This window comes from Kwoniella europaea, chromosome 1, assembly GCF_036810445.1.
Source record: "Kwoniella europaea PYCC6329 chromosome 1, complete sequence".
NCBI lineage: Eukaryota > Fungi > Basidiomycota > Tremellomycetes > Tremellales > Cryptococcaceae > Kwoniella > Kwoniella europaea.
In genome coordinates this window covers 1-12,729 of record NC_089487.1, presented here as the reverse complement: position 1 = coordinate 12,729, position 12,729 = coordinate 1, and the positions used below count along the sequence as shown (strand labels likewise).

Here is a 12,729-nt window from a genome sequence, read left to right as displayed (position 1 = left end):
GTAATGCATGCTCGTAATGACAGATATGCCTGGATCATGCATGACCTACCTAGACCAAAATGCAAAAACACACCCTGGATACAGCGTTCGTATCAAGAACGTATGGTTCGGAACCGCCTGAAATCTCACCAATTCCCGCTACAAATGATACCTTGGTCTCCGAAAAAGATGCGAAGAACCTCGAAGTGCTCGGGAATATCCCTGAGCCGACACATGAACTACTTGCAGATACGAATCACCCAAAGAAGAGAGCAGTCTGGTCATGGTTGTGGGACTCTCTTGATTGTGAGTATAGTGTATTAATATAGAATGACTGCTCACAAATCGCAGATACCCCTCAAGAACGTCGGATGTTGTTGAAGCTCGACAGTACTCTTCTGACCTTTGGGGCCATCGGCATGTTCATCAAGTGAGGATGATGAATGGTCTTCATTGACATTGCTGACCATTTGTCACACAGATTTTTGGACACGAACAACATCACAAATGCTTACGTTAGCGGTGAGTTCAATCATCGCGCTTTGAGCAACGGCAGCTGAGTAAATCGCGCCAGGCATGCAAGAGGCATTAGACATGAAAGGTAACGAGTACAACTATGTCGTCACGAGCTGGACAGTGGGTTACATCATTGGCCAGCTCCCTAGTGCTTTACTTCTCAATCAGTAAGTCGGTTCGCTGCGAAATTGGTACCTTTGATTTACGCGATTGGCATTAGCTTTCGGCCCCATATCTGGATACCTTTTCAGGAGATTGGCTGGACTGTCTTCACGTTTGCGCTTGCAGGAGCCAAGAACTGGCAAACTCTGGCTGGATTGCGTTTCATTGTTGGCCTCTGTAAGGCGAAATGACCTCCCACATGCTATTTTCAGCTAAAGCTTTGGCATAGTTGAGGCGGGATACTGGCCAGCGTTGTATTGGCTGTTGGGATCTTGGTACGATAAGGTCGGTTGAAATGAAGCGATATATTGCCTCGGTACCGTGCTGAGCCTATAAGCCAATAGAGAGAACTCGGTAAACGATCAGCCCTGCTTCAACTCGCAGTTCAAGGTCAGTACATTTGAAACGTGTGACGATATTGTCAGGAATAACGTTGACGTCTCATCGATCCCTATCTAGTGGCGCCCATGTTCAGTGGATACCTGCAGATTGCGGCCAACAACGGGTTAAATGGAGTCGGTGGACTGGCTGGTTGGAGGTGAAGGTTTCCCATATTCATCTGTGCTCGCCAACCGAGCTGATCTTTTGACAATAGATGGTTATTCATCATCAACGGTATCATCTCATTTCCACTCGCCACACTAGCATTCTTTTTCTTGCCAGATGATCCAGATCGAACTGGAACTCTCGTGTTCACCAAGGAAGAGCTGGAGCTTGCAAAGAACCGAAACATTGCAGCGGGACGTGCTGGGGCGACACCCTGGACTTGGAGAAAAGCTTGGAGCATCTTAAAATCTTGGGAGGCGATCGCTTTCATTTTCTACTCTACCATGTCCATTGTGAGTATCATTGTGTGATTCCCAAAGGAAAGCGCTTCTAAATGTCGATCTCTCGCAGATACCTTTCCAAGTCCAATCGTCCTTGATCTTTTGGCTTAAGAAACAACCCACTGTCTATTCGTCTACTCAGGTGAATGCGTTACCTACTCTCACTAATGGTGTCGTCGCTATCTTCCTCTTGGTCTTTGGGTGGCTCTCGGATGGACCTTTCAAGGGCAGAAGGTGGCCGATCATTGTTTTTGTCCATGTTCGTAGGGGTTCCCAGATCGTGATCGTGGAGTATACTGTGATACTGAATGACTTGATCTGCAGTCGGCTATCGTAGCCATTGACGTTGCTTTACTGTATGTTCCACTTTATGGCAAGGCGAGTGCAAGGCTGCCGTTATATATATTTTCCGCTACAGGTGTGTAGTTGCCCAATTCAACTTGTAGTAACAACACTTTGCTAATGCTGGCTGATATAGGGAGCGCGATCACTCCGTTGGTCTTCGCTTGGATGAACGAATTGTGCGCGGGTGATTCAGAGAAAAGAGCTTTCATCGTTGCTGGTGCTAACACCATGAAATATATCGTAAGGTGTTGTTATATATCGAACGCATGATCCGCTCTGACCCATTTCCGCAGACCACGACCTGGTTTCCCAACGTGTTCTTCCAACAGAAACATCAACCTGATGTTCCGAACGGGATCAAAGCTAGTGTAAGTGATTCTTACACTGTCGAACTATTAAAGCTGAAATTCGTGTCACAGGCCATAGTCGGTGGATTCTGCATTATAAATATCCTTGTCATCTTGTATATTTCCTCGACCAAGTCCAGACGACAGAAGGCGGACGACGATCAGCCTGTCACACGGGTGGTAGAAGAGCCAACTGATGCAGTGCCATGAGGTCAATACGTTGTGGGAACATCTATATCTAATGAAGGAGTGATTTGTGATTTCACATATCTCTTACTATCATTGATCGGTAGACGGGCGGAATAGCAATTGTATACAAATAGTCAAATACTTGGTCATTTATGACTATGGACATTCTATATGCATAGGCGAGTTGCTGAAATCAAGAGATGGGCCATAGCTATCTATTCTTTTTATGTTACTACGATACTGCTGAAGAATAACATGCGAAATCACTACATATCACTATGTTAATACTTCTCCACTGTACCAGGCAACACATCCCACATGCTAACGAGGATCTTACGGGGACCATCACTCCAAGGAGCACGACCGTGCATCGTCCTCAAATTGTCTACGAATAAGATATCACCTGTTTCCCATTTGAACGGGATCTCAAGCTCGCGAGATATTTCCAATATACGATCAAGGTATTTTCGAGGGATTTCAGTACCATCAGTGTATCTTGCAGGTGGATCTATCAGGTTGAGATAGGGTCAGCTTGGAGAAACGATTACACAACTTACAAGTCTTCCCATCCGTTCCAATATAAGGTGGTTCAAGCGCGTTCATGAATGTAGCGGTTCCATGTCGACCGGACAACCCATTGAACCAATTTGCGAACCCGAGATAACGATTAGCAGCTTGAGGAGAACAGAAATCATGTTTAGCGAATCTCAGCAGTCGTTGAATGATCAAGACTAACCTGTAACATGTTGTACCACTTTGATACTACCATCTTCTAGCCATTCAAAATCATCAGTCAATCGACGAACCTGGTTTTCTACTTTCCGTCGAACAGTCTCTTCATCGTCACCAGGCTGTAAGGTATGACCAAATGTATCCACTCCGGTGTAATCAAAGTAATTGGACTACAACTTGAATGGTAAGCTGAAGACCGTTGTTATCCTGCCTTGCTCACCTTCCCATCGTTTTCATACGGAGCTGGATATATTTGTGTCATGCTCAATCCTCTCTTTCCAACTTCCTCGACAAATTCTGGAATCTCCTCATTGATGCGTTCAAACATCTCCAAGCTATTCCCAATGGGCGATTCTCCACCTTTGACGGGTTTCACTTCACAATAAAAGTGGATAAAGCCAGGATATCGGGTATATCGAGCATACTGATGACGATCAGTATATTCACGGCTCATCCCACGATCCCACACTCACTTCATTATGTAGAAAGAACCGTTGGGTTTCTGGGCCTTCATTTGCGGTAAACACTTCAGGAGCTTGGATCGATCTCTTTCCTGCTAACCCAACTTGCTGATAAGGAGTGTTATTCCGACCTCTCTCAGCCGCATTTACTAATTTGGAGAATGTGTCCGCTGATGGCGAACCGAATCCCCTGAAGACAACCCCCCCGTGCTCTTGCAGAAGTCGCGTGAGCTCTCCAGAAGCAGCAAAGGCTTTTAAAAACCGCGCTCCTTCCTCCACTGATGGTTTCCGATTGGCTTGGTCGACTTGAAACGCGACTGGAAACGGCTTCCCTTTCCATTCTCGAGCCCCGGTAAGAGGTAATGGCTGCACAGTGACGGACTGATCCATTATAACAGCGATAGTGATATGGTCTTCTCAGTCCCGGTCTCTGCCAGCGTCGTTGATATCTTTTATTCATGATTCTGAACGTTGCAACCGGGGATGTCCGACGTCCGGTCATGTCCTGTTTTCATGTCGCAATAGGTGCTCATTCCCGCCAAGCAGGCGCCCAGAATCCCACCAATAGCTTATGCTTCTTATAGCTACTTCAACTCGAACAAAGTTGTATTTCAATTAAGGGATAGCCACGCTGGCGGCGGCTATTGCCCAATACCAATCAAGATGGTATTGCGCAATCGGTAAATGCAGATTCTCTCGTTAAGGGATTGTGCCAGAGCTCTCAACAGCATCCAATAACGGAGAAATTCCGGGAACCGATGAAAATCTGCAACTCCTAAGCTAAATCAAGACACCGTGATGCAATTACCGATTAAACGTCAAATACCGATACTTTTGCCAAGGACGGTGTCAGCACGCCATGTCTCGGAAAGATCACAAAGTACAACAGGTATCGACTTAAGGGTTACATACCGATTCTATGAGGGGGGCGGATTTTTGGCCGATTTTCATGCATGCATATTATCATCCCAGATGGTAGAGGAGATGTCTGGGATGCCGGGAAAATTGATCTGAGGTGTCTACGTGATGTGTAGCATGATTGAGGAAATATTTTGGGTCGGCACGGGTCCGACCCCCAAAGGATTTCACCTCTGAAAATAATTTCTAGTACCGGCCATGGATGGATGCATGCATCACAAAGCATAGCACCTGGTAGGGGGAGAGAGTGTGAGCCAGAATATACCAGTTGGAAGACGGTAGGATGGATGTGTGATGAATGAGAAATTATTTTCACTCACCCGGGTGTCTGACCCCCAAAGGTGCCACCTGGAAGGACCGGTGAAAATAAATTCCAGTATCGGCCATGCAAGGATTCTTCGAGTTGCAAGGGACATTCCCAATACAGAATCAGCTGCTGAATCAGAATATCAAGTCGGATCATGCATAGGATGGATGTGTGATGAATGAGAAATTATTTTCACTCACCCGGGTGTCTGACCCCCAAAGGTGCCACCTGGAAGGACCGGGTGAAAATAAATTCCAGTATCGGCCATGCAAGGATTCTTCGAGTTGCAAGGGACATTCCCAATACAGAATCAGCTGCTGAATCAGAATATCAAGTCAGACCATGCATAGGAGTGATGTGTGATGAATGAGAAATTATTTTCACTCACCCGGGTGTCTGACCCCCAAAGGTGCCACCTGGAAGGACCGGGTGAAAATAAATTCCAGTATCGGCCATGCAAGGATTCTTCGAGTTGCAAGGGACATTCCCAATACAGAATCAGCTGCTGAATCAGAATATCAAGTCAGACCATGCATAGGAGTGATGTGTGTTGAATGAGAAATTATTTTCACTCACTCGGGTGTCCGACCCCCAAAGGTGCCACCTGGAAGGACCGGGTGAAAATAAATTCCAGTATCGGCCATGCATGGATTCTTCAAGTTGCAAGGGACATTCCCAATACAGAATCAGCTGCTGAATCAGAATATCAAGTCAGACCATGCATAGGAGTGATGTGTGTTGAATGAGAATTTATTTTCACTCACTCGGATGCCTGACCCTTAAGCCGACCCCTCAAGTGACCGGGTGAAAATCTTCAATTGTATCGGTCCATCTTCCATGCAGCCACTCCAATCTATATCATCTGGTAGAGACAGAGCATGTCAGTCAGAATAAAATGGTTTGAACACCCTCGAGGCATGTGAGATGCATAAGAATTTATTTTCACTCACACAGCAGTCCACCCTTAAGCGGGATCAAATTTGACTTGGCGAGAATCTCAGTGAGCGCGGCCCTACGACTCAGTGGTGTCAGCCAACCCTTCTACAGTGTATACAGAGCACTCTGTCGCACTGTTGCACTCATCACCACCTGCGCATAGCAACCTGTCGCACAATGCGACAGACTGCGATGCAGATCACCTAAGCAGATCACCCATCGCAGCCTGTCGCACCATGCGACACATTGCGACAGAGACCTCCATGCGATAGAATGCGACAACTCACCAGTTCATCCACCATGATCGGCTCCTCCTCCTCAATGCCCAACTCAGAGAGCTCTATGACACCGGCCATGACAAGTTCTGCTATCCACCGCAGCATCTGAACACCATTGATCTTGTTCTGACAGGCCCGGAGACCACACCTGATCTTGAAGGGGCGCGGCACATTCCTCTGGTAGCCGTGACCTTGACCATCGGGATCCTTCTGACAGGGGAACCGGCCAGTTGGCATGATGCGTCTCACCAAGTCAAAGAGAGAGCCCAAGTCCTCATCGGTCCGATACTTGTCTGAGAGCAGGCTGAAGCAGGTCGGAGCCACCTCATCCCCACCCATCCACCATGCATTGGTTGAGAGCGCTTTGGTCGGTCTGCCATGGTCACTGTTCCAACCGAGAGCATTCAAGACATCCACCAACACTTGTTTCTGCAGCCGAGTGGGAGTCCGGTTGCCATCTCCTTGGAAGATCTTGCGTATCTCAGCTTGCTCAAATACCCAGTTGGCATTGCTGAGGAAAGCCTCCCGGGTAACCAGCTTGGCATCGAGTCTGTGTCGGAAGTGAGGACCTTCTCCTTGACCGAGCCAGTAAGAAGGGTCAAGCAATGGGGTGGCCTGAACCAACCGGTGGGCCACTTCCAGTGTCGGAGCTGTCACACTGACCTCTATCCGGAACCCTCCCAGTGCTCTGTCATCCTTACCTGACAGACTGTGTATCATCCCCGAGGCCTTCTTCACCTGATCCCTCAAGCCGGTCATGGACTTGGGGATGCTGCCTTGGAGGTGGGAGTTGAAAGACTTGATGACATGGACGATCCTCGGGTACAGCTTGACTGAAAAGTTCCTCCGGTTGTATGTTGCATCAATGTTGACAGTCCCATAGTCCAATGAGCCTGGCACCATGGCCCGATAGTGAGTGATGCCTTGATGCCTTCCTGTGGCTGACCGGAACAACCAGATGTAGGGAGAACCAAAGTTGACACCAATGTCCCACTCATTGTGGATGGCATACCTGTGATCCACCTGAGCTGGCTCTGACCGGAGGAACCGTTCTGTTATGGGCATCTTCTGACCATATGCTTTGAGCCGTATGACTTCACATCCTGAGGTGCGCAGACAGTGTACAAAGACACTGGTCGGGAGGTGGGCCCTACCGAGACTGGCTTGCCCTGGGAACCTACCTTTTTGGATGGCTTGGTACTTGTCGGCCTCATCTATGAATACATCTCGGTGTCTGGGATGGACCCATAGCTGGTGGGTGGCTTGAGCCATGTACATGAACTTGCTGAAGTCTGGACCTCGGTGGAAGGTGGTGCCAAGTTTCCTAAGGGGTGCCCTGTTGACCACCTGGACATCGGCCAGAGAGCTTCCAAATCTGAGCGAGTACTCCTCTGGTGAGATGGACAGTTCCCACCGGTCCACATCTACCGGTTTTCTTTCCAAGTCCTCCAGACAGTCGTTCCCTTCTTCTTGATGCTCAACCAGTGTCTTGAAGCCTCCCATGAAAGGTAAGTTGGGAACAAATGACTCGACCGGCTCCACCTCATCGGGTTGTACAGGAGGGCTCCAACCTCTGTTCTGTTCATCCGATGCCCAGGGGGATCCTTCCTGCTCATCCTCTCCAAGCAGATACTCGAGGTCACTATCTAACCCTTCATCCTCTCCCAAGTCCTCCTGACCGGTCCCACCTCCAGTCTGATCTAAATCCATCTCCATCCCACCTTGATCTAATCCACCTTGTTCCGGCTCCCACCTCTCTTCATCTGACACCGTTCTTTCTTCATCTTCACACCATGACCTATCATCATAGGGCTCACCATTGTCCTCTACTTGCTCTTCATTCCCCGACTCTTCCAGCTCATCGACTTCCTCCTCTTCTAGCTCATCTACTTCCTCCTCTTCCTGTAATACTTCTGGCTGGACTGATTGCCGGTACTGAATATCCTCCTCTTCTTCCTTCTCTATCCAGCCGGCCTCATCCTCCTCCATCCCTTCTCCAAAGTAATCCCCCTGATCATAGTTATATACAGTCCGAGTGACAACTCTTGAGGAGGATCTACTACGGGTGGGAGTGATTGGAGAGGTGTTGGGAGGTGTGAGTGGGGAGCTGTTGATCCATAAGTTGCCAACTGACAGACCACTGGGTGATGGAGTTGTGAAAGACGACCGGATGCCTGGGGGAGTCAGAGGAGGTGTTCCAGACAGTGAACTCAGAGGGGATGACAGAACCGATGACCTGGCTGGGACATGACCAGATGCAGAGGGAGCTGAGCTAAGTGCACTGCCGAACCCACTTGCAGCATTCTGTAGGAGGGAAGATATGCTGGGTGCGGGTGTCAGAGACCTGCTGAGGGACTGAGTTGATCGGTAGCTGGGAGAGTAAGCTGGACAGTTGAACCGTAACCTATGCTTGTTCAGCCCATTGGCATTCAGGACCAGTCGGCCACAGATACATACCACCACCTCTGTATCTGAGATATCTTTCTTGGTGAACCGATCCCCCTTGTGCTTCTTCTTGAAATGATCTATCAAGTCTGCATATTGTTTTCCACATGGGTTGCACCGTCCAGAGTGTCTGGCTGGGGTGGGCTCTCGAGGCATGATAATGATTGTGGTGATGCAGTTGGTACTTGTAGACGAGTTGAAGGGGAGTTTAGAGATGACCCATCAGTTGGATCACTTCAGGAGATTGATTGCGTGACAGACACCAAGTCAGAAATGGCAATTCTTATAATTCCGACACTCCGCTTATACCTGATTGTGTATTCAGTCAGAGTACACTCTGTCGTACATCTCTTCAATCTGATTTTTACTGTTTGGCCCATGCATACCATGATGATCAGACCGGTCCAAAGTACCTCTGTGATATGCTGGCTAAGCATCCACACCTTCAGGAAACTTGTACCGACTTGACCCTTCCACTCAGTCCCTCCACTGTAGGTAATGACCTCCCGGTGGGGTATAACTTTTGATTCTGATTTTTACTGTTTGGCCCATGTATACTACCTTGCTCAGCACGTCCTGAAGTACCTCTCTGACATGCTGGCCAAGCACCCACACCTTCTGGAAATTTATACTGACTCGACCCTTCCACCCAGTCTCCCCACTGTAGGTATCAACCACCCGAGTGAGTATGAATGGTCAATCTGATTTTTACTGTTTGGCCCATGCATACCATGATGATCAGACCGGTCCAAAGTACCTCTGTGATATGCTGGCTAAGCATCCAAACCTTCTGGGAACCTATACCGAGTCCACCCTTCCACCCAGTCTGCTCCCCGTGTACATGACATTTCCGATGGGGTATAACTTTTCAATCTGATTTTTACTGTTTGGCCCATGTATACTACCTTGTTCAGAACGTCCTGAAGTACCTCTCTGACATGCTGGCCAAGCACCCACACCTTCTGGAAATTTATACTGACTCGACCCTTCCACCCAGTCTCCCCACTGTAGGTATCAACCACCCGAATGAGTATGAATGGTCAATCTGATTTTTACTGTTTGGCCCATGTATACTACCTTGTTCAGAACGTCCTGGAGTACCTCTCTCATCTGTTGGCTAACCACCCACACCTTCTGGGAACCTATACCGAGTCCACCCTTCCAACCACCCTGTCCACTGCAGGTAGTGACCTCCCGGTGGGGTATAACTTTTGAGTCTGATTTTTACTGTTTGGCCCATGTATACTACCTTGCTCAGCACGTCCTGAAGTACCTCTCTCACATGTTGGCTGACCACCCACACCTTCTCGGAACCTATACCGACTTCACTCCAACATGACTTGACCGTCTGGGGGTTAGGGGGTTACATACCGATTCTATGAGGGGGGCGGATTTTTGGCCGATTTTCATGCATGCATATTATCATCCCAGATGGTAGAGGAGATGTCTGGGATGCCGGGAAAATTGATCTGAGGTGTCTACGTGATGTGTAGCATGATTGAGGAAATATTTTGGGTCGGCACGGGAGCGACCCCCCAAGCCGGGATCAGATTTGGGTCTGAAAAAAAAGATAACATCGGCCAAGCGTGCATGCATGCTTCATGACATATATCACCTGGTAGAGGAGGAGTGTGTGAGCCAGGAAATACCATTTGCAGGATGGTAGTATCGGTGTGTGACAAATGAGAAATTATTTTCACTCACAGCTCGGTCTGACCCCCCAAGCCGGGATCAAATCCGACTTGGTGAAAAACTTTTTTCATATCGCCCATGCATGCATTCTTCAAGTTGTTTAAGACATTCCCAATACAGAATCGGCTGCTGAACCAGGATATGAAGTCAGATGGTGCAAAGCTGTGATGTGTGACAAATGAGAAATTATTTTCACTCACCAGACGGTCTGACCCCCCAAGCCGGGATCAAATCCGACTTGGTGAAAAACTTTTTTCATATCGCCCATGCATGCATTCTTCAAGTTGTTTAAGACATTCCCAATACAGAATCGGCTGCTGAACCAGGATATGAAGTCAGATGGTGCATAGCTGCGATATGTGACAAATGAGAAATTATTTTCACTCACCAGACGGTCTGACCCCCCAAGCCGGGATCAAATCTCTGACCCCTACTATCACAGAGGTTGACCCCTATAGAAACCCTTACTGAGCATACGGCTCACTTGTTTGACGTGTCTCGTCTGACACAAAGCACAAGTCAGCTTATCGCTTACCATGCATAGATCAAGTGACTCACCACCCGGTCCTGTCCTATCCTCATCTTGCATACCCTCGTCACCTCCTATGGCCCCCTGCTCACATACCCAAGTCTGATATCCCCAATACCTCGGCCGAGACCAATTCGGTCAACCACCTGAGCATCTTCACCCCATTCAGCTTATGGCGGCATCCCGTCTTACCGCAGGCGATCCTGAAAGGATGAGCGCTGTTCCTATGATATCCATGACCAGGTCCATCGGGATCTCTCTGACAGGGGAATCGACCACTGGGCATGATGCGTTTGACCAACCCGAACAGACCATCCAACTGCTCATCGGTTTGATACTTGTTGGACAGCAAGCTGAAGCAGGTCGGAACTACTTCATCACCACCCATCCACCAGGCATCAATTGACAGTGATTTGGTGGGCGAGCCATGATCTGAATTCCAGCCGAGAGCATTCAAGACGTCCACAAGGATCTGTCTTTGCTGCCGAGTGGGTGCATCCGATGCGGCGCCTTGAAACACCCTTCTGATCTGAGCTTGCTCGTACACCCAGTTCGCATTACTGAGGAAAGCCTCTCGGGTGACCAGCTTGGCGTCCAGGTGATGTTTGCAATGCGGACCTTCCCCTTGACCCAGCCAGTAGGAAGGATCAAGGAATGGAGTGCCTTCCACCCGGCGGGCTTCTTTCAAGTCGGGTGCCTCCACGCTGACCTCTATCCGGAATCCTCCCAGAGCTCTGTCGTCCTTGCTGGAAAGGTTGTGTATCATCCTGACTCGACTTGATTCCTAACCCCGCATGGTCTTGGGAATGCTCCTTGCAGGTGAGAGTCGAACACTTGATGACATGGACGATCCTTGGGTAGATTTTCAGCTTGAACTTGCGCCGCTTGTGGGTGGCTTTGATGCTGACCGTCATAGTCCATCGACCCTGGCAGCATGGTCCGATAGTGACGGAAGCCATTATGTCTGCCTGTGGCCGAAGCAAACAGCCAGATGTAAGGAGATCCGAAGTTGACACCGATGTCCCATTTGTTGTATTTCGCATACTTGTGATCCACCTGAGCTGGTTCCGAGCTGAGGAATCGATCTGTGATGGGCATCTTCTGACCGTATGCCTTGAGCCTAATCACAGTGCATCCCGAAGCGATGAGACAGTGCACAAAGACGCTGGTGGGCAGATGAGCTCTGCCCAGACTGGCTTGCTCACGGAATCGACCTCGTTGAATCGCTTGGTACTTGTCGGCTTCTTCGATGAAAACGTCTCTATGTCGAGCATGGACCCATAACTGGTGGGTGGCTTCAGCCAGATACATGTACTGCTTGAAGTCTGGACCGTGGGAGGTTTCAAGCCTCCTTGTCGGTGCCCGGTTGACGATCTGGACATCGGCCAGCGAGCTTCCAAACCTGTTCAAGTATTCCTCTGGTGAGATTGACAGTTCCCATCGGTCCACATCGGTTGGTTTCCTTTCCAACTCCTCCAACCAGTCGTTCCCCTCCTCCTGATGTTCCACCAGCTTCTTGAATCCTCCCATGAAAGGTAACTCTGGCACAAACGACTCGAGCCATTCCACCCCCACATCTTCTAGCACTGGAGGGCTCCAGCCTCTGTCCCGTACATCCACACTCTCTCGTTCTCCCGTGGCTTCGTCTTCCCTGCTAGCAAGTATGCTCCCTCGTTCCTCTCCATCCTCATCCCCTCCCAGTAAGTCCCAAAGGTCATCGTCTATGTCCTCACCACGGTCATCCCTGCCCGCACCATCTTCCATTATCCCTTGACCATCCGGTCCATCAGACTCTTCGGGATCTATATCCATCCCCCCTTGGTCCGATTCATCTTCTTCTGGCTCCCATTGATATGATCCATCGCCACTCATCACTGATCGCTCCTTAGGGGTTAGGGGTTAGGGGTTAGGGGTTAGGGGGTTAGGGGTTAGGGGTTAGAGGGTTAGGGCTGGGGGGTTAGGGGTTGGGGGTTAGGGGTTAGGTTAGGGTTAGGGGGTTAGGGGTTAGGGGTTAGGGGTTAGGTTAGGGTTAGGGTTAGGGGTTAGGGGTTAGGGGGTTAGGGGTT

At 49.2% G+C, this 12,729-nt stretch overlaps 3 protein-coding genes across 3 annotated transcripts; 1 reads left to right on the top strand and 2 right to left on the bottom strand.

Annotated features, from left to right (window-relative positions):
• Positions 1-59: 59 nt before the first annotated feature.
• On the top strand, positions 60-2,386 carry V865_000003 (uncharacterized protein; the record flags this gene model as incomplete). The annotated part of the gene is made up of 14 exons (XM_066223835.1): positions 60-285; positions 331-409; positions 461-501; positions 554-662; positions 716-834; positions 887-942; positions 1,002-1,047; positions 1,117-1,195; positions 1,253-1,500; positions 1,568-1,737; positions 1,809-1,902; positions 1,963-2,069; positions 2,123-2,197; positions 2,249-2,386. 14 exons carry the CDS (start codon positions 60-62, stop codon positions 2,384-2,386), a joined length of 1,587 nt encoding a protein of 528 aa, XP_066079932.1.
• A 260-nt stretch (positions 2,387-2,646) lies between these two features.
• V865_000002 (uncharacterized protein) lies at positions 2,647-3,948 on the bottom strand (the record flags this gene model as incomplete). Its single annotated transcript, XM_066223834.1, has 5 exons — positions 2,647-2,873; positions 2,923-3,039; positions 3,102-3,267; positions 3,318-3,521; positions 3,571-3,948. 5 exons carry the CDS (start codon positions 3,946-3,948, stop codon positions 2,647-2,649), a joined length of 1,092 nt encoding a protein of 363 aa, XP_066079931.1.
• Positions 3,949-7,321: 3,373 nt separating this feature from the next.
• Positions 7,322-8,598, bottom strand: V865_000001 (uncharacterized protein; the record flags this gene model as incomplete). Its single annotated transcript, XM_066223833.1, has 2 exons — positions 7,322-7,344; positions 7,569-8,598. The coding sequence occupies 2 exons, from the start codon at positions 8,596-8,598 to the stop codon at positions 7,322-7,324; spliced, it is 1,053 nt and encodes a 350-aa protein (XP_066079930.1).
• Positions 8,599-12,729: the final 4,131 nt, after the last annotated feature.